This window comes from Harpegnathos saltator, unplaced genomic scaffold (genome assembly GCF_003227715.2).
Source record: "Harpegnathos saltator strain DR-91 unplaced genomic scaffold, Hsal_v8.6 scaffold91, whole genome shotgun sequence".
Taxonomy (NCBI): Eukaryota; Metazoa; Arthropoda; class Insecta; order Hymenoptera; family Formicidae; genus Harpegnathos; species Harpegnathos saltator.
This window is the reverse complement of record NW_020230719.1, coordinates 1,837,647-1,857,341: the sequence shown is the minus strand read 5'-3', so window position 1 is coordinate 1,857,341 and position 19,695 is coordinate 1,837,647. Positions and strand designations below refer to the sequence as shown.

Sequence of the window (19,695 nt, the reverse complement as noted above, 5' to 3'; positions counted from 1 at the left end):
GAGAATCGCGTTACCTAACAAATACAAGAAGCGGTATTGGTCCGATTGGGATTCATCGATGTAAAATAAACAAAGCGCTATCGGGCTGCTTGGTATTTCTCGACCTAAAATAAAACAAGCGCTATCGCGCTGCTTGGGTCTTTTCATACTCATTTATAGAAAGCGCGGTTGCGCTGTTTGGGATTCTTCGACAGTGTTTTTTCAATACCCCTGGGACTCAAACGGTTAATTGTATTCCTGACACAGACGCCGTTGACGCGTCACCGGAATTCATCCCGCACGAGCCCCCAAAATGTTACGTTCAAGCGTCGTTTTCCTCTCACTCACGATCTCCCGCGTAAATAGTAAGCAACACTCCCGTGAACAAATAATAAGAACTCTTTAATATAAACAAAACTTTGTACAAGGCTTGCAAACAAGAACAATTATTCAAAGGAAACTTGTAACATCCAAGTACATCCAAGCGATCGTATCGTTACGCTGACTGCCGCTGAACATCACGCGGTCAGCTGAGCGCGCACTCCTCGACCCGCGCTGTCTTCAAGCCGTTCGAAGCGCTCACCCGAGTCTAGCCGAAGACCCGGCAGCAACGCTCGGGAGCGATCGGCCGCCGAGCCGAACTCGCGGCGCCGCCGAGACGATACTCGGCGAACGCCGCATAATCACGATTAATCCCGATCAAAATCGGATTAATCAGCGAAAGGAACCGAAGACGAGACAAGACGAGTATATAATCTCGACAGTTTTTGACAAGAGGACAGTTTTTGGAGAGTCTTCGAAGAGTCTGAGGAGATTCATCGTCTAGGAATAGCCGTCAGAAAGTCTGCAAAGCGCCTCCAGAAGATCGAAAGTTTCGAGTAAGTAATCTAACAGACACACATACACACACACCAAGAAAACCGACGCCTAATTATTCACCTTCTAATAAAATCTCTGTGCGCGATTCGCTGCCAACGATCGCAACGCAGGGTCGGGTCAATAAAGAGAGCGAACCCGGAGGCGCGAATGTTACAAACTCTCAACGTAATTTTACCGAACCGCTCGATCGCTCCACAGAAAGTTACCCTTGCTGTCAACAACAACAACAACCGTAACAACGGTTGCTAAGATGAGCGCCTACACATTCCACGTTCGGCAAGACGTATATACGGGAGCATAACAATATCCTTCTTATCATAGACACATAGCAACAAAAAGTTTAAAAACTTACTAGCGAAATCTTTATGAGATGAGTGTTTGATACTTCGGCATTAATAGTCAGAATATTTACAGCTTCCTTTTGTAACTGAGATGAAGAGGAAATTACTTTAAAAAAAAACATCATCTAATTAAAATGAAAGAAAATGACAGAACTATTCACTATTTTCCTGCCATTACTTTTTTTTTCGTTTTTTCTTTTATTATTTTTTCTCAAATTCGATGGAAGCAAGAAAATACTAAGAACGATCAGAGTTTGTAAAGCATTTGATAATAAAAGGTACTATAAAAAATTTTACTTTTCAGTCAGAACTACACTGACCAATAAGTAGATTTAAGAGTAAATAGAAACAATTTATTCTTTCGAATCATCTACCATTATGAACAGAAAGATCGTTAGTCCTCCTCATGATATCTGGCCTGTACTATGTAGCATAAGTAACAATTTTATTAGTATAAAAGGAAAAAAATTTTGCTAAAAAAGTTGTCCACATAATTTGGGTAAATACCAATGAAATCTTGTTCTATCTAAAAAATAAACAAACCATAATCTGCATTTCTTTTCTGAAATTGAAACTTTCTTCACTCTGGTAGTCTAGAAGGCGTAAATATCTTTTAAAAATACTTGATATAATAGGGCCAGGTTATATTGAATTGTTCAAAATATTACGTCCTGGAGGAGGAACGCAACTTGATGCTTGCTTTCACAAGCTCCGACGTACTCGCAAGTCTGCGGTGCAGATCAAGGATCGGAATGACCCCTTTATCTGGCGCGGACGTACGTTGGTGGTCCTTTATTTAGGTCAAGAAATTGAATCCCTTTACCTGGGATAGGACCGTGAGCGACAGTTGAGGGAAGGGAGAATTTTTATTGTGAATAATTAGTTGGAAAACGTGATTGGCTTACAATTACAAATAACTTGTTTTATTGATGATTAGACGGAAGTTCACAATGAAATAAAATTTGTAAGATTTTATAATATGTACGTATACATATATGTATAACAATCGCGGTCTGAGCAAAATTCCGTGTTCGTTATGTCTGATTGAGATCGAGAAGATTGGGCCACTGACACCGAATTTCACAATCACAAGGAGGAATGCTAAGGGGGATAGAGAACAGGAAGAAAAAGAAAAGGAAAAGAAAAGAGAGAGAAGAAAAGAAGAAAAATGAAAAGGAAAGAGATCACTCAGGTAAAAAAAAGAAAATAAATAACTTACTGCTAGATCTATGCTATTTGTCGGAAATGAAGAGTGTAATTGCTGTGTCTGTGAGGATGGACTCAAGTTTTGCGCCAAGAATAGGAAGCTGGTTTCCGCTGGATTGCTCACGATGGTCCAAAAATGCACGAGATCGTTGCACAGAATAATTAACAACTGGAATAAATACTGATCTGTCTAAGCCTAGTAGGCTAGATTGTTAGGAGACCCTGAAGGGGTGCTGAAGAGAAGTTTCTGTCCCGGCTGCGGGTCGGTCGAGAAGTGTCTTGGCCTTTTGGCTTTTATCAAAACGTTAGCTCGGTTGAGAGAGTGGGGTTTTAGGGAATTGTTTCGGAAATCTAATTTTCATGCCCAAATATGGTTATAGGACTGTGCTTCGAATGTTTTTTAGAGGTGGGGTTAAGAATATGTCGCAGTGTCTTTAAGATAATTTTGTAGGAGATGCATGTGGCAATAAGAGGATTTCGAGAGTCTTTTGTTAAAAAAAAACGTGGCAGCAATCTTGAAAAGGAAATATCGATATTTCTAAGAAGGATGTCGCGATACTGTTTTCGTTGACTAAGCGCGTGGGAAACAAGATCGGAGTTGGTTCAAGATTGTTAATATTTCCGGAGCATCGAAACTTCCAGAGATCGTGTCGTGTGGTAACATGCCTGAGCGTATCCGGCCATATAATAAGTAATAATAAATTCAATTTCCCTTATTTATAAAAGAAGTCTAGAATACGCGGAGTCCGCAAGACGTAACAAAAAATTCATTGTTTTTTCTGTTTTTTCTAGTGACTTTCAAGACCATTTATTTTATACAAAGAATAAAAATTAATCAATGATATTGCCCTTTTCGTTCAATGACCTTCTGCCATCTTTCGGTAAACTTCATAATTCCATTCTCGAAAAATTTCCTATCTGTATTAACTCATTAACGCCCAAAAGTCCTAAAATATTAGCCTTATTTGCAACTGTATTTTGCGTAGAGAGACATATTATATAAGGTTAGAATAGCATTTCCTTATGTTGTTGGGGTCGTTCTACAAAATTCCGGCATCAGAATTCGTTTAGATTTACAATAAAATTAAATATGGCGGAATTTTTGGGAAAAAGTCGTGAAAGATCGACAATTTTATTTTTTAAGCTTGATTTCGTTTCAAAAACGTTACTTTGATACAGATACAAGTGTACATCTTGTCTCAAAAATGTTGAACTTTCAAGGTATGCATTGGTGAAAATGTGAATTCAAGATGGCTGCCTCAAAATGACGGTTTGAGCGAAAAAACTTAAAAAATAATGTATTTTTAGAATAACTCCGCAAAATCCAAGTATTTAACATCAATTTAGAATCAAACCTGTGTGTGGTCGAGGTTATCATGATGAAAGACTATTGCGATTTCTCAATTCTGACCGCTTTTCTGCTATTGCTTCGTTCAATTTGTCGAACTGTTGATAGTCCGAATTGATCATAACATTTCTTGGTAAAAGATCGAAAACCACCACATCCTTCCAATCCCACCAGATTGAGAGCTTCATCTTTCTTTGGTGGGTGTCTGCTTTATATGTGCTTTGAGCTGGCTCATCGCGCTTGCTCCACGATCGCTTTCGCTTCACATTGTTGTGTACAATCCATTCTTCATCGTTAGTAATTATGCGTTTCAGAAATGGGTCGTTTCAGAAATGTTCACGTTTCAGAAGTTGATCTCAGATGTCTATGCGTTTTATGAGTTGAACTTCTTTCAATTCGTGCGGGACCCAAACATCAAGCTTACTGACGTAATCAAGTTGTTTCAAATGAACCGAGCTCACGAATGGGAGAACGTTGCTTCAATTAATGCTTTTAATTTATCATCATCAACCTCCGATGGCCGACCTGAGCGAGGTGCATCTTTCACGCTGTAGTCATCAGACGAAAAACTAACAAAAAACCAATATTGACAATGGCGTTCTTTTAGGGCTTCGTCACCATAAATTTTACGCAACTTCTCACAAGCCTGCACAGCGTTCTTTCCTTTTCGGAAGTAATAAAATAAAACTTGGCGAAAATGCTCGTGTTGTTTCTTTATTTTCAAAACGTTATAGAAAGAATAATTGTTGATCGATTCGCGCACCTTTTTCCTTGATGGAAGTTATAAGTGTTAACTGTCAAATGCGCATGGGTTCATCAATTTATACATGCGTTCAATATATTAAATATGTAACTAAAGCCATCTATCGGAAATAAACGCAATGATTTTTTGAACCAATACAATCCATTGTTTTCTATTTTGAAAAGCTTCCTCAAGACAGTTTTTAGTTGATTCTTCATTGCCCTCGGATAGCAACTTATGTCTCATCTACGATACCTGGAACCAAAATACAAATCAGAATAATTATATCGTATGCTTAAACAAATTTTATTTAAAAGCAGAGTTTCCAAGATACATTTTGCACAATACACCCGAACCATTCCTTCCAAAAGAGATTCGTGGATGGATACTATGTCACTACTTGAAATTCTAGTACTTTCCCTTATGTATTATGCTTTGCTCTTTATTGCTGTTCTGGAGTATTTCTTCTTTGTAGAAGAAAGTCCATAATCAATATTTAATCATGTTTGCTTAGTTTTGGAACTATAGTAATGTTCTTAAAAATATTGCATTGGATATTAATAATGAATATTATTAATGTATGATGAGAAATATGTCATAATATGACTGAATATCGTCCTTTTTAATTTATATCCTTTATATTTTATCACATTACTTTTTAGTAGGGAGAATTCAGAAACAATGGTGCACAAGAGATATTTTTATTTCTTCCGGATAGCCAAAACAAAATGCTATTATATTTTACGCACTATTATGATAGAGATCGAATCATGAATTATGAAATATCTACTTACTAATTACCATTTTGTGCTGAAATAAAATAATGATACACACGAGAGCTTTCCTATCACGTTGTTGGTTTGTTCAGACAAACTTGCCTAGTTACGTAACCATATGTATAAAAAAAACTAATCAATTACATTTATATAAAAAGAACAATTTGGATAATTTTTGTTTATCTATATGATTATACAACTATTCAAAACTATCTGACTTAACTTGAAGTGGACAGAGAGATTGAAATCTCGGGCCCATAGTTAAATGAAGAAGAAAACTTATCTGATAGTTCTTATATAATCTAATTTTGATTGGTACATGCATGCAATATATACTGTATAAGAACATGCGAATATTAGTTTTTATTTCTATAATGTAAAAATTTTACTTATCAACTTACCAATAATGAAGATAGTATAAATCTCTTTACTGGTCCAATAAACAAATTGACCGCAAATTTGCAGCAATTTCAATGAAAACCCCATATTAAAACCATAGCCATCTGTGTCTACATTCAACTCGTTTTGGGGTCAAGGACTGCTGCCGGGTAACTTGCGGCAAGCTCTGTTGCGTATTTGGCGGCAGTTTGGAAACAGAATTTGATAATACAGATCCTGCGTCAAATTTGTTACCAATCTGCCATCAAAAATTCATAGTAAACTTTGCTCGAAATTTGTTCGCACAGGTTTGGCTATCTGAGTGATATTGAACTTATATAAATTGATACATAAGATTGATAAGATAATGAAAAGGCATTGCGTGCTTTTGGGGATCATTAAGAAATAAAAATGAATAACGATGTACCGCTAATGAATCAATGAATTTTACCGGCCTTGCTGATTGCGTAGCACGTTTGGCACTGTTTCACTGATTCGTTAGTGATGTCAGATGTCATTGATGGAATCAATAACTTATTCACTGATTTAAGTATAGAAAATAATGACGATAACCCAACAAAAGAATACTTTATTGTTAGTCGATTGAACAATTTCAGGAGTCCTCTCCGCTGATGGTTATTGCAAGCCTTTCGATGCTACCGGTACCGGTTATATGCGCAGTGAAACAATCACAGTAGTGTACCTGCAGAAAGCAAAGAACGCGAAACGAATTTATGCTACTCTAATCTACTCTAAAACTAATTGCGATGGTTGGAAGCCAGAGGGGATTACGTTTCCTTCATTGAGCATACAAAAGGAATTATTGAAAGACTTTTATGACGACTGCGGCATCCCACCCGAAGAGCTGTACTACTTAGAGGCCCACGGCACTGGTACTTTAGCAGGAGATCCGATAGAAATTAATGCCATTGATCAGGTTTTATGTTCAAAGAGAACTACTCCTTTGTTGGTGGGCTCGGTGAAGTCAAATCTCGGGCATTCGGAACCTGCTAGTGGTCTTTGTCAAATAGCTAAAGTACGTATTTTAATGCTTTAACTGGCGGAAACTCAATACTACACAAAAAATAATACAAACTAGTGAAGGATATAACACTATATTTTGATATTTTTGGTAGTTTGATATTTTTGAAATTGAACGTTCAGAGTTTTGGAGTCACTCTATCCAATGGTGCACTTAAAAATTTCAGATGATGAACTTAATAACATGGATGACTTAATATTAAAAAAGATGTGTGATAATATATTCTCTATATAAAAACTTTGAATGCAAATCACTTTTTAAATAATAAAGTTTAAAATAAAAATACAAGAAAGCAAATCTACAAACAAATATAAATGACCGAAATTTTAATCACATACCATATAACTTATCATCATAAATTATACTGATTCGTTACTTTGGTATTTTATTTCTTACAATTTATAGACTTTAGATAAAAACTTTTCTACTTGAAAGTAGAAGTATTTTCAATATTTAATTTTTTTCATATACATGTCCAGTTTTATTAGGTGTGCGAATTAATTTGGTCCGTTTTTTCTTCCAAAAAAGACTTTAGTATGAAAAAACATGAAAAAGTACACTAATTAAAATATTTGCCATCGCTTGCTATTATTTTTTCCCATCTGTCTGGCAATTGTTGCATTCCGTGACGGAAAAACGACTCATCCTTCGAAGCGATGCATTCATTGAGCCATTTCTCTATTTCTTCATAATTGTTGAAGTGATGGTCCGAAAACCCGTGTGCCATCGATCCGAACAAGTGATAATCGGATGGAGCAATGTTTGGTGAATACGGCGGGTGAGATAAAACGTCCCAGCCAAGTGCTTCCAAGGTGGCCTTCACAATCTTTCCAACATGTGGCCGAGCGTTATCGTGCTGGAAGATCACTTTGTCGCGTCTCTTTGCATATTCCGGCCGCTTATTCTTTAATGCGTTGTCTAAACGGATCAATTGTTGTTGATAAAGTTCGGCAGTGATGGTTTGGCTCTGTTTTAAGTTTTAAGTTCATGATACACTACACCCTTCTAGTCCCTCCATATACAGAGCATTACTTTCTTGCCGTGAATATTCCGCTTTGTGGTATCGATGTGGATGGTTTTCCTGGGTCGCTAATGGATTTCCTTCGTTTGGGATTATCGAAATATATCCACTTTTCGTCTCCAGTCACAATACGATGCAAAAAACCTTTTGTTTTTTGCCTGGCAAGCAAGATTTCAGACATGACTTTTCGCCTCTCGATGCCTCTTTCTTTCAATTCTTTCGTATGGCACCCATCTTCCTTCTTTGGAACTCTTTCCCATGGGTGCTAAACGCACAGAAATTGTTGATCGATCAACATTCAACAATTGCGCGAGCTCATGTTGCGATTGACACGGATCTTCATCGATTAGCGCCTGCAATTCCTCGAACTTCTTCGGCTGACCTGGACGAGATTTGTCATCAACACTGAAATCATCATTTTTGAAACGTCGAAACCATTCTCTGCATGATTTATCGGTGGGAGCACTTTCACCATAAGCTTCTACGAGCATTCGATGAGCTTCAACGGCTGTTTTCTTCGAATGAAAACAGAAAATGAGAACTTCCTGGAAATGATGCTTTTTTGGCTCGAAATTCGACATTTTCGAATCATATAAACACGATGTTATTGTTACAAATCCAAACATTTATCAACTGAATATTATTGCCAGATATCGAAACTAAAAAATAAAGTCTTTTGCAGACATTAGAGATTAAAAAATTACATAGTATAGCAATTGATCGCCAGATGGACCGAATTAATTCACACACCTAATATTTTGATATCATAAAATGGTCGTTTTAAACGCTATATTGACTTCACCACTTGGGATTTGAAAAGTTTTGTCTTCATGTTTGGATACATTGACCTAAAAAAATCTGGTCTCACGAAATTTTAGCGATTCTGCTTAACTATAGCAAATCCATTTCTGTTTTATTAAGCATTTTTGTGAAATCCAGCTTGTCACGCAGTCAAATAATTAATGATGTCCTCAAGTATTCCATATATATAAAAAAAAAAAAAATATATATATACATAACACGTCACTCAATAAGTTCATAGGATGACATATAAATGGCGCTACTATTGACAAATCCACATGATTTTTAGGAAGTACTAATCTTCAAATGATACGTGTCAAAATTTCATGACAATCGGATGTTTAGTTCATAAGTTACAGTGGTTTTAGTGACGCACGACGTCGACTCGTTTTAGCAAGGCTTCAGTTTCGGCAATCACTTCTTCATTGGAGCCAAATCTCTTTCCCTGGAGCTTTCCCTGCCGATTTGACCCTGGAGTGTAGTGATGGATCTATGTTTCATCCATTGTCACATACCGCATCAAAAAGTCCTTTTATTGCGCTGAAACAGCTCCAAACAGCCCGCTGAATCGTCGACGCGTTGCTAAAACGAGTCGACGTCGTGCGTCACTAAAACCACTGTAACTTGTGAACTAAACGACCGATTGTCATGAAATTTTGACACGTATCATTTGAAGGTTAGTACTTCCTAAAAATCATGGATTTGTCAATAGTAGCGTCATTTATATGTCATCCTACGAACTTATTGAGTGACGTGTTATATATATATATATATATAACTTGTGTTTTGTCACTTCATCATGCTTGCAGTTAAGAATTTGTCGTTTCTATTAAGATTATGTGTGTTAAATTTTAACGTTTTCAAGGTGTTGATAGCGATGGATACTGGCATTATTCCACCAAACATACATTACGAAACACCGCGAAAGGAACTTACTCCTATAATTGAAGGTAGAATAAAGGTCGTCACTGAACCTATTTCATGGAACGGCGGTTATATTAGCATTAATTCTTTCGGATTCGGTGGTGCAAACTGTCATATATTAATGAAATCAAATCCCAAAAATAAAATCGACATTGAAACATCAGACCGCTTATGTAGACTTGTAACGGTATCTGGTCGTACGGAGGAGGCTGTTAAAACTCTATTAGATAATGTAAATTTGTTTAACTAAAGATATATTTTTCAAAATCAAGATAAAAAGTAGAGATTATTCAGGATTAAAATAATTTTTTTCGCGATGAGATGTATATTTCCGCTTCTGTTGCGGTAGGTGAATAGCCGACAGCTAGATGTGGAATATGTGGCTCTTCTGCATAGCATTCATGCTGTAGATATTGAGGGCCATCCGTATAGAGGATATACCTTAGCCGGATCTAAAGCTGCTTATAACAAAATAAGACAAGTTGAAAAATACCCATACCTAAAAAGACCAATTTGCTTTTTGTTCTCGGGAACAGAAGTTGAATGGCATAACGTAGGTACGAATTTTGCAATTTTACTACATAAATTTAATGAATTATATATGTACAACCTCATGTGTGCAATGCCTTTAAAATCTCATTTACGTTTCATTTGGATATATCGAAGAACTGATGAAACTACCTGTGTTTGCCAAGGCAATTGAGAAATGTAATGAGACATTAAAGCAGCATGATATATGCGTCACGGATATTATAATGAACGAAAACGAAACTACTTGCAACAGCATAATAAAATCATGCGTCGCAACCATTGCCACACAGGTATAAGAAAGAAAGATTATTTGTTTTATATTTGTATTATTTGGTCCGAATTTGGTTTATCTAAATACACATGTGCTAAATACATATCATATAATGCGTGTATTTACATAGGCACTTACCTATATAAAATCATGTTAACATATAATGTAACACATCTCAGTTAAAAGCGAGTACTTTTACGAATAACATTGTAGATTGGAATAGTGGATCTCTTAACACACGTTGGTGTCCTGTCCGATTATACGATAGGTCACTCCATTGGTGAACTTATCTGCGAATACGTTGATGGACGTTTTACTACCGAGGAAACAATTTTGGCGGCGTATTACATAGGCACAGCATACGAGCAGGCCAAGTTGCAGGTTTCAAAGATTTTAGAATTTCTTAATTACTATTTTTCGCTTTTCTTAGTGGAGAGAGATATCTCATTTATATGCATTTATAAAGCCATGCATAACAGTATTAATCACTGTTTCTTAGGTCGACGACATTACTGAGAGTCGATCCGAGTACCTTGGCATTGTTAGGTCAAAACTGTTGGAACATTTCAGCCAGATATTACCATCGCAACCTTCAAAACGCCACAGTGTAACACAATCGGGCAGGCCACGAAGTGAACGCGACATGTTCGAGACTACTGCAGAATATTACGCGGATAGTATACTGTATCCAATATTATCAAAAAAAATGGCAGCTTTGTTACCGAAAGATACGATACTCGTCGACATATTACCGACAATGCCGCAAAATGATTTTCAGTTGATCATAGCAAATTCGCTGGAGTCAACGATGACGTTGATTTCTCTGTATAAACGCGGCCAGAAGCATACCATACAAGACTTTTTAGAAGGAATCGGAGATCTTTATAATGTAGGACTTCAGCCACAGGTTGCACGTTTGTATCCGCCAGTTCAATTTCCTGTTAGTCGCGGAACACCAATGATATCTCCTCTCATTAGGTGCGTCTCTTCCTGCGTATCAAAAAATGAATCACATTTCTTTGTTTACATTACTATGACTAACTTGAAGACAATATTGCAGATGGGATCACTCTGAGGATTATTACTTATACCTTTATAAAGGCGAAAATAGAAATTTCGACAAGGAAAGAGTCATCACTATTAAAACCAGTGACGAAGACTTTGAATACATGTCTGGTCACATAATCGATGGGAGAAATTTGTTACCGGCTATGGGTTACCTTTACGAAATTTGGAATACAATTGGCTTGTTGAAAGGCATTGATCATAGGAGTATACCGATTGTATTTGAAAATGTTAAGTTCCTACGTGCTACTCACCTATCGAAAAAAGACGAAGTGGAATTAACTCTTGTGATCCAAGGATGTAAATATTTTTGCAATTACTACAGCCTTGTCTCTCGATATTTCTTTTCAAGGACATTATGATAAATATTAATTATTAACTGTATACAACCGACGATAAGAAAGAAAAGAATATCATCGCAAAGTCGCAGCGATATTAAACTCACAACAAAAAACAAACCGGCAGTGTTGATTTCAGACAGAGCAGTATTATCTTGTAATAATTCTTGTAATATTCTTATAGGTAGTAATAATTTCGAGATTATAGAGGGAGGCAATGTGATCGTCAGTGGAGTTGTGAGGGTGCCTGATGATGTTGCGAATGAGAAAATACCTGTCCAGTTCCTATCTAAGGATGACAATGCTGAGGAATACAGGAACACTTCAGATATTTACAAGGAACTACGACTTCGGGGCTATCAGTATAGAGACTTGTTCCGCTCATTGAAGAGCGCCTCAATTAATGGGAGCGTAGGGCATATCAAGTGGTCGACGAAATGGGTGTCGTTTATGGACAATATGTTACAAATGAAAATTCTGTCGCTCGACTCGAGAAATCTTTACGTACCGACTCAAATTCGCAAATTAGTAATCGATCCCGAATATCATATGACACTGATACGCAAACTCTTAGTGGAGGAAAGATGTAAGTCTGCTTAGTTTACTTTTAAAACAAATTTCGTATTCCGACTTAATGCGCTCATTGTACAGGTTTCCTCTCTTTCATCTCGATAATGCTCATCTTTTACAGATGTACCCGTACGCGTTTATGATTCTTTCGAAGCTATTGTATCCGGAGGAATAGAAATTTGTGGACTAAAGTCCATGGTCATATCCCGCCGGCCAGCACAAGTTGAACCTGTACACGAGGAATACAAGTTCATTGCTTACCGCGATCATACCACGATCTCCTTGGAAGATGCAGTGCAATTATCGGTACATATCGCTCTTGAATATTACGATTTGAAAAACGTCAAAGTGGTTGAGATCGTTGAGGACGACGACAAGATTCTGCTGGAGGATTTAGTTACTCCAATCGTTCACATGGTTCTAAGCAACTTGCCGTTAGTGCGACCTAATCTCACCTTAATTGCAAAGGAGAACCGATTTGACAGCTCCTCCTTACCTCAAGGTCTATCAGTCATACAGCCTCACAAAATATTGAATGGCGATACGTTTTTAATGGTCATTGGCGTTGGGATATTGGCGAAAGGTGCACGTTCCTTATTATCCAATGTAATGGCTGGTGGTTTTCTATTTACTCGAGAGGATCTCAACGTCACGTATGACAACGAGCTACTGCAACAGTACAATTTAAATATCATTTTGAAAAAACGCACAGAACGAGAAACAGTGCTGCTTTTGAGAAAGGCGGAAAGCGCTATAACGAGACGAGAAGTCATACGTATAAACAATTACGAGTTTTCGTGGATCGATAAGCTCAAATCTGCGATGGACGCGGACTACGGGACGAATTCAAGAATAACACTCGTTGCTGAAGACGACTCTGTTTGCGGTATATTAGGGTTTGTAAATTGTTTGCGAAGGAGCCAGGCGGCGAATCAGTTAGATGCGTCTTCATCCAAGATAAGGACGCGCCCAAATTCTCCTTGCAAGAACCTTTTACATGAATCAGTTACGACTGGACTTACCAATTAATGTCTTACGTCCCGGAATATTTGGGGCTCTTACAGACACTTATCATTACCGCCGCCGAAACTGATACCTGTGCAATGCGGTTATGTCGTCAGGGGGTACGTAGACATTTATTTTTACAACAAAAATTACAACAAACAAGAACCACGGAAAGGAATTTACCAAAACTTGTTGAACCTTGTGCCAGTAAAACTCGAATAATTAATCTTCATTTCAAATAAAATACTTTGTACAAGAAATACAATATCAACGATAGTACAAATTATAAAACGGACTTAATTTCCTTAGATTCGAGGTGATATGAGCACATTCCGCTGGGTCGAAGGACAGGTATCTCCCAAATTAAAGCGTAAAAATATCATACATACAATTTACGCGACACTGAATTTCAAAGATTTATGATAGCAACTGGCAAAATTGCGTTGGAATCCTTTCAAATGATTGGACGAGATATCGATTCTTTCTTAGGCTTCGAGCTAGTTGGTTATAATGGGTCTAGACAGAGATAATGGCAATGTGCCAACAGGTGAGATAATATAATCGAAATTTATTGTTCTGTTATTATTATATCGAAATACAATTTTATGATACTTTTAATAAACTTTAGATTTTGCATTAATGCAGATACATAATTAATTATGCAATTTCCTTGATCGTAAGACAGCTTAAAATAAGGAAATGCTTATTATTTTCTAGAGGAATATCAAATGTTATAATAAACGACCACGTTTGTCTTGGGTTATTCCCGATGAATGGACATTCGAGGACGCTGCCACTGTTCCGTGTGTTTATGCCACAAGCTGCTACGCTCTCTACGAGAAAGGGAAGATGAAGAAAGGAGACAAAGTTCTCATTCATTCGGGCACCGGTGGCGTTGGTCAAGCTGCAATCCACCTGGCGCTTTACGAAGGATGTGAAGTGTTTACGACAGTCGGGACTTTGGAGAAACGACAATTCGTTAGAGAAACATTCCCTTCGATCCTTGACGATCATATCGGCAATTCTCGCGACACAAGTTTCGAACAAATGATCCTTGAGCAGACACACGGTCAAGGGGTAGATATTGTGTTAAATTCCTTAGCTGAAGAAAAACTTCAGGCGTCTGTTCGATGTTTGGCGAAAGGCGGACGATTCTTAGAAATAGGAAAATATGACTTGATTGCCGATAATACCCTAGACATGAAGATTTTTGCAAAAGGCATCAGTTTCCATTCGATTATGTTAGACAATATAGTAAATTCCACCACGATAAATAACGAAATTGTATATAAATATATGCTGCAAGGCCTGAAAAACGGCTCGATAAAACCGCTCCCGAGGAAAGTGTTCGAAAGGACCGAAGTAGAAGCTGCCTTTAGATACATGGCAGCTGGCAAGCATATAGGAAAGGTAATTTCTCGCGCAGACAAAGTTTCTTCTTTTTATTGTTGGCGCTCCGTGAACGATCATATGAAATTCTACTACTACTTTTCTTATTTTCAGATCCTGATAAAGATACACGATGAAAACGAGCCATTAGGTCTTCCTGTTCTCGCTTATCCACGATTTTTCTGCAAGCTTCACAAGTCTTACATCATTTTAGGCGGCCTAGGCGGCTTCGGTCTGGAATTAGCCGACTGGCTGATTCTTCGCGGAGCAAAGAATCTTCTTCTAACTTCGCGCACTGGGCTGCGAAACGGTTATCAGCGCTCAAGGATGGAACTGTGGAGATCTTACGGGGTGAATGTGCAAATTATCGCGGGTGCTGATGCGTCCGATCGCAAGGACTGTGCGTTCATTTTGAATTCTGCCGCTGAAATGGGACCGGTGGATGCTATATTCAATCTTGCCGTGTGCTGAAAGACTCGATTTATAAGAATCAAACCGCTGAGTCCTTTAAAGAATCATTCAAGCCGAAGGCAATGGCCACGAAGATGATGGACGAGCTATCCAGAAAGATGTGTCCTGATCTCCGGCATTTTATCGTCTTTTCGTCCGTCTCGTGTGGCCGAGGAAACGCCGGACAAACAAATTATGGTATGGCCAATTCTGTCATGGAGAGGATATGTGAGAGGAGAGTACAGGACGGATTACCTGGGATGGCTATACAGTGGGGTGCGGTGGGTGATGTGGGCCTCGTAGCAGATATGCAAGAGGATAATAAGGAACTGATTATCGGCGGTACTTTGCAACAGAAAATTCAGTCCTGCCTTGAGTCATTGGACACTTTTATGATACTAAATCGACCGATCGTGAGCAGTATGGTCGTGGCTGAGAAGCGTGCGGAATTAGGTGGAGTAATGGATATTTTGGAGACCGTAGCTAGTATCATGGGTAATCTTCTTCTTTCTATATATATAATAAATCTGTTGCACGTTTCGAGATTTTCGCGATGAAACATTGAAGATATAACTAATGAATTATGGTTAATTATACATTGCTTCCTCTATATGTGATCTGAATGTTGTGTTTTTTCCGTGCCTTTTGTTGTCATAAATGAATATAAGCGACTGTGGCTAGAAATCAAGAGCCTTATTTTTTTCCGTATTTGCCCGTCTAGGAGTGAAAGACGTAAAAACGGTCGGACATCGCACTCCATTGTCAGAGATCGGTATGGACTCGATGATGGCGGTGGAGGTCAAGCAAACGTTGGAGCGAGAATTTGATGTTTATCTCACAGCACAAGACATTCGAAGTCTCACTTTCGAGAAACTCCACAATATCGCCAACAAAGACAAGCGTTTCGAGCAGACTGAAATATTCGATTCGGCAGGTGTAAAATTTTTGATTCATTTATTGAGCAGTTTAGATATCGTACCAGATGTTTGCTTGGAGATGACTACAAGAAATGAGGCGAGCAAAAAGCAAATATTTCTTCTACCAGGAATCGAAGGTTGCGCAAGCATATTTAATTCATTGGCCTCGAAAATTAAAAGTCCCGTTACATGTTTGCAACACGGAGCAAATAATATCCCCATGAGCGAATCCGTGCTGCAGTCGGCTGCCACTCTAATACCTGTACGTATTAATATAACAGAGAAGGTATCTGTTCGATATTTCAATGAATCCATTCCAGATTGATATCGGATTATATCGATTAAAAAGTAATACAAAGACTTTTTATATCTTTCCTGTAGCATATAATATCGAAGATAGAGAATTCCGCAGAATTCATAATAGTTGGGTACTCGTATGGGTCCTTAATTGCTATCGAGGTAATGAGACTGTTGGAGGCCAGAAATTTCACAGGATATTTAGTATTAATCGATGGCACGCCTGACTATGTGAAAACTATGAAAGAACATCATTTTTCTTTCACCAATCTCCAGGAGTTTCAAAACAATATTCTCCTAAATGTTATGGATTTATTTTACTCTATCAATAATACATCGGTACGTTTGTTGTATAAAAATGAGTTTATTGTTATAATATAAAATATAATAATAACAATAACTGTTAACAGATTTTAATACAATTGTCCAAGCACGACACGTGGGAGAAGAAGTTGGATGCTTTTATCGAATGTCTCCCAGACGAAATTATACAAGCGACTTCGGTTGAAAATTACAGGATTTATTATACAATAACAATTTATAAGCATCTGGTCGCTATTCACGAATACAATGCGTCTTTACTGCCGCCACTGAAATCACATATATTGTTACTAAAACCCACAATGTCGTATTTACTTTCTGCAGATGAAAATGACGGCTTGAATAAGGTATTCTTGATGCAATGATCCGTAACAATGCGAAGTTTTCATCTTTGAAAATCAATTGACGACAATGTTAACCATTTATTTAGATAACCAAAGGTAACGTACAAGTCCGCTATGTCGAAGGTAATCATCTCACGATGTTGGAAAGCAATGAACTTGCTGATATTATTAATGAAATATCGTCTTAAGCAGTTAAGTTTTATAATGTTGAAAAGTTCGCGATTTTGTAAATCGAAGGAGTTAAGGTGGAAAGTGAACAGGGATACGCAGACATTTATTGTAAACAAAGCAATGATAAAATTTAATAAACTGGTATAAACTGATGTAAGCTTCTGTATTCTCTTATAATTTTTTATGGTAAATATACCGGAAGAGGGAACCTATCTCCATTGACCTTAATTTCTACATATATTTTCAAGATTACCCTTCTTAAGCGCCTTTCAAAAGGCGCCGAGCCACCTTCTATCACATCTCATATGTACTGTTTAATATATTTTTAACTTACACTGTGTCAGAAAAACAAGCTCTATTAATGAAACTTGTTTGTTAATTTCACTTATTAATAAACAATGAGCAGCGACTAAAATCTTTGAAAATTACTCAGGAAAATATCCTCTATATAAATAATACATATTAAGATCACAGCCATTGAAGCTGGTTCTCTTATTTGATATTATTTACAATTTGTATTTACATATACAATGTGTCTTATGACTCAGTACGAGGAATTCGTAGAGAAATAGAACGGATTAAAACTAATAGTAAATTACTGTTTTGTGATAATCTCAATTATTGAGTTGTTATTAAGTCTATACATAAGTTCAATATCTTTTTAGCAGGATTTTAATATTTATCCTATCTTTTAAAAAAACGATTAACTTGTTAATCTTCCCCACCTTTTTCCATATATTCTGCCATCTTTCAGGCAGCTGGCAAATCCCGTTTCAATAAAGGATGGTGGTTTAAACTCAATGAAGTCATCGATGCTTCCTTTCGACTTTCTCGGGAGATTGAAAGTAGGAATACACAAAGTGATGCTGAAGCAACCGGAATAGGTGATAATCCGTAGGGCCAAGATCTGGAAAAGAAACCGCATGTAGGAGAATTTTCCAGGTCAAAAAACAGATAAGTTCCACGGTCACTTTGCCGTGTGTGGCCGCACATTATCGTGCAGCAGAAGTACATGCCGGGTTCTGCTGCCGGTAAATAGTATTTTTCTCGCTTAAATTAACCCATTTGCATCCGTAAGCGGAATAATCCGCACATAATGATCATTATGTATCATTAGCCGTTGAATATTCCGCGACCCACGATGTTCACTTATTACCAACCGCGGAATAATATGTTCACAAAGACGTTCACTTTTCGCCAATGATACGCGTTAATGCACGGTGGTACAAGCCGACTGTCAGTTGAATATCTCCGACTTTTAAAGTTAGTTATGTATTTAGAGCTGTGATGCAAATGGGTTAATGAGTTGCTGTTGATAACGTTCAAAAGTAACAGTCTCATTGGATTTGAGCAACTCATAATAAATAACGCCTTTAAAATCCCATAAAATACTTACAAGGAACATCTGCGAAGTGTGTGTTTTCGATTTCAACGAAATTTGGCATATTTGTAGAGTAGCCAAAAGTAAAAGATCGTACTTTTTTTATCGGCATTCGCGCAGGTTTAAGGGATGAAACTACCCCTCAAATTTTCATCCCCTTTATATTATCTCGATAACTATTGCAGATAGGAAAAAGATTTTTAAACAAAAATTGTACGGTTTTGTTAGGAAAAATAAAATAAGTTTGGTTAAAATAAAAAAAAAAATATCTTTAATAATTAACAAATTGACCATAGGAAATTTAATTAATTAATTCATCAAATTCATCATATAGAAGAAAATGTTAGCATTTTTCATTCTGAATTCATTCATATATAATGTTTTATATTTAAATTATTCGTACATTGCAATTTTATAAGTGGAAGAGATACCATAAGCCAAGTGCTCGATAACGTGCGTGAGCGCTTAATCGCTATATCGCTACGCAAATAACGAATATCTATTTACATCTTTTGAACGCATTTTAAGTAATACAACAATATAAAATAATTCAGAAATTATTAATACATGAACGCGGACTGCCGAACATTTTTTTTATTTGTAACATACGAGGTTTGATAAAAATGTAACGAGAATTTTTAATTTTCTCGAAAAGTATTTATTTAATCTTCAACGTTTATCCCATCTCCTTCAAAGTAGTCCCCCTGTGATATTATACACTTATCCCAACGTAGTTTCCAGTTTGAGAAACTGGAAACTGGTGGAACGCCTCTTTAGGCATCGTCTTGAGCTGGATCTGCGATTTCGCCTTTATCTCATCTATTGTTGAAAAACGTTGTCCTTTGAGTGTCCTTTTGAGTTTGGGAAATAGGAAAAAGTCACAGGAGTCATGTCTGGAGAATAAAGTGGTTGCGACATCACAACGGTGTTGTGTTTCGCCAAGAACTGTTGGATAAGCAAAGTGGTATGCTCTCTGATTCGACATTTCGCCACACAAAAAATCGTCAAACACACTAAAGTACGTCTTGCTCACTCGCTCGCCAAACACAAACTAAACGTCGCAGCTGCTTGAAAATTGGCACGTATGTCACTGATAGTGCTACCAAAGTACACAAAGAAAAAATTAACTGAATAAACAAGATACAGCGCGCAATTTCAACATTCTCGTTACTTTTTGATCAAACCTCGTATATGTAAAAGTTGATTTA

General features: G+C 37.2%; 1 protein-coding gene across 1 annotated transcript; it reads left to right on the top strand.

Moving 5' to 3' along the window:
- Positions 1-690: 690 nt before the first annotated feature.
- Positions 691-17,468, top strand: LOC105191892 (fatty acid synthase-like). The gene is given in 18 exon segments (XM_025307587.1): positions 691-857; positions 2,249-2,391; positions 6,267-6,685; positions 9,379-9,669; positions 9,787-9,994; positions 10,104-10,258; positions 10,453-10,620; positions 10,739-11,217; positions 11,300-11,604; positions 11,827-12,228; positions 12,334-13,217; positions 13,935-14,627; positions 14,721-15,066; positions 15,069-15,551; positions 15,778-16,235; positions 16,355-16,609; positions 16,681-16,938; positions 17,022-17,468. Coding segments are annotated over 17 exon segments (6,000 nt in total). The 5' UTR covers positions 691-857; positions 2,249-2,297; the 3' UTR covers positions 17,124-17,468.
- The last annotated feature ends 2,227 nt before the right edge of the window (positions 17,469-19,695 follow it).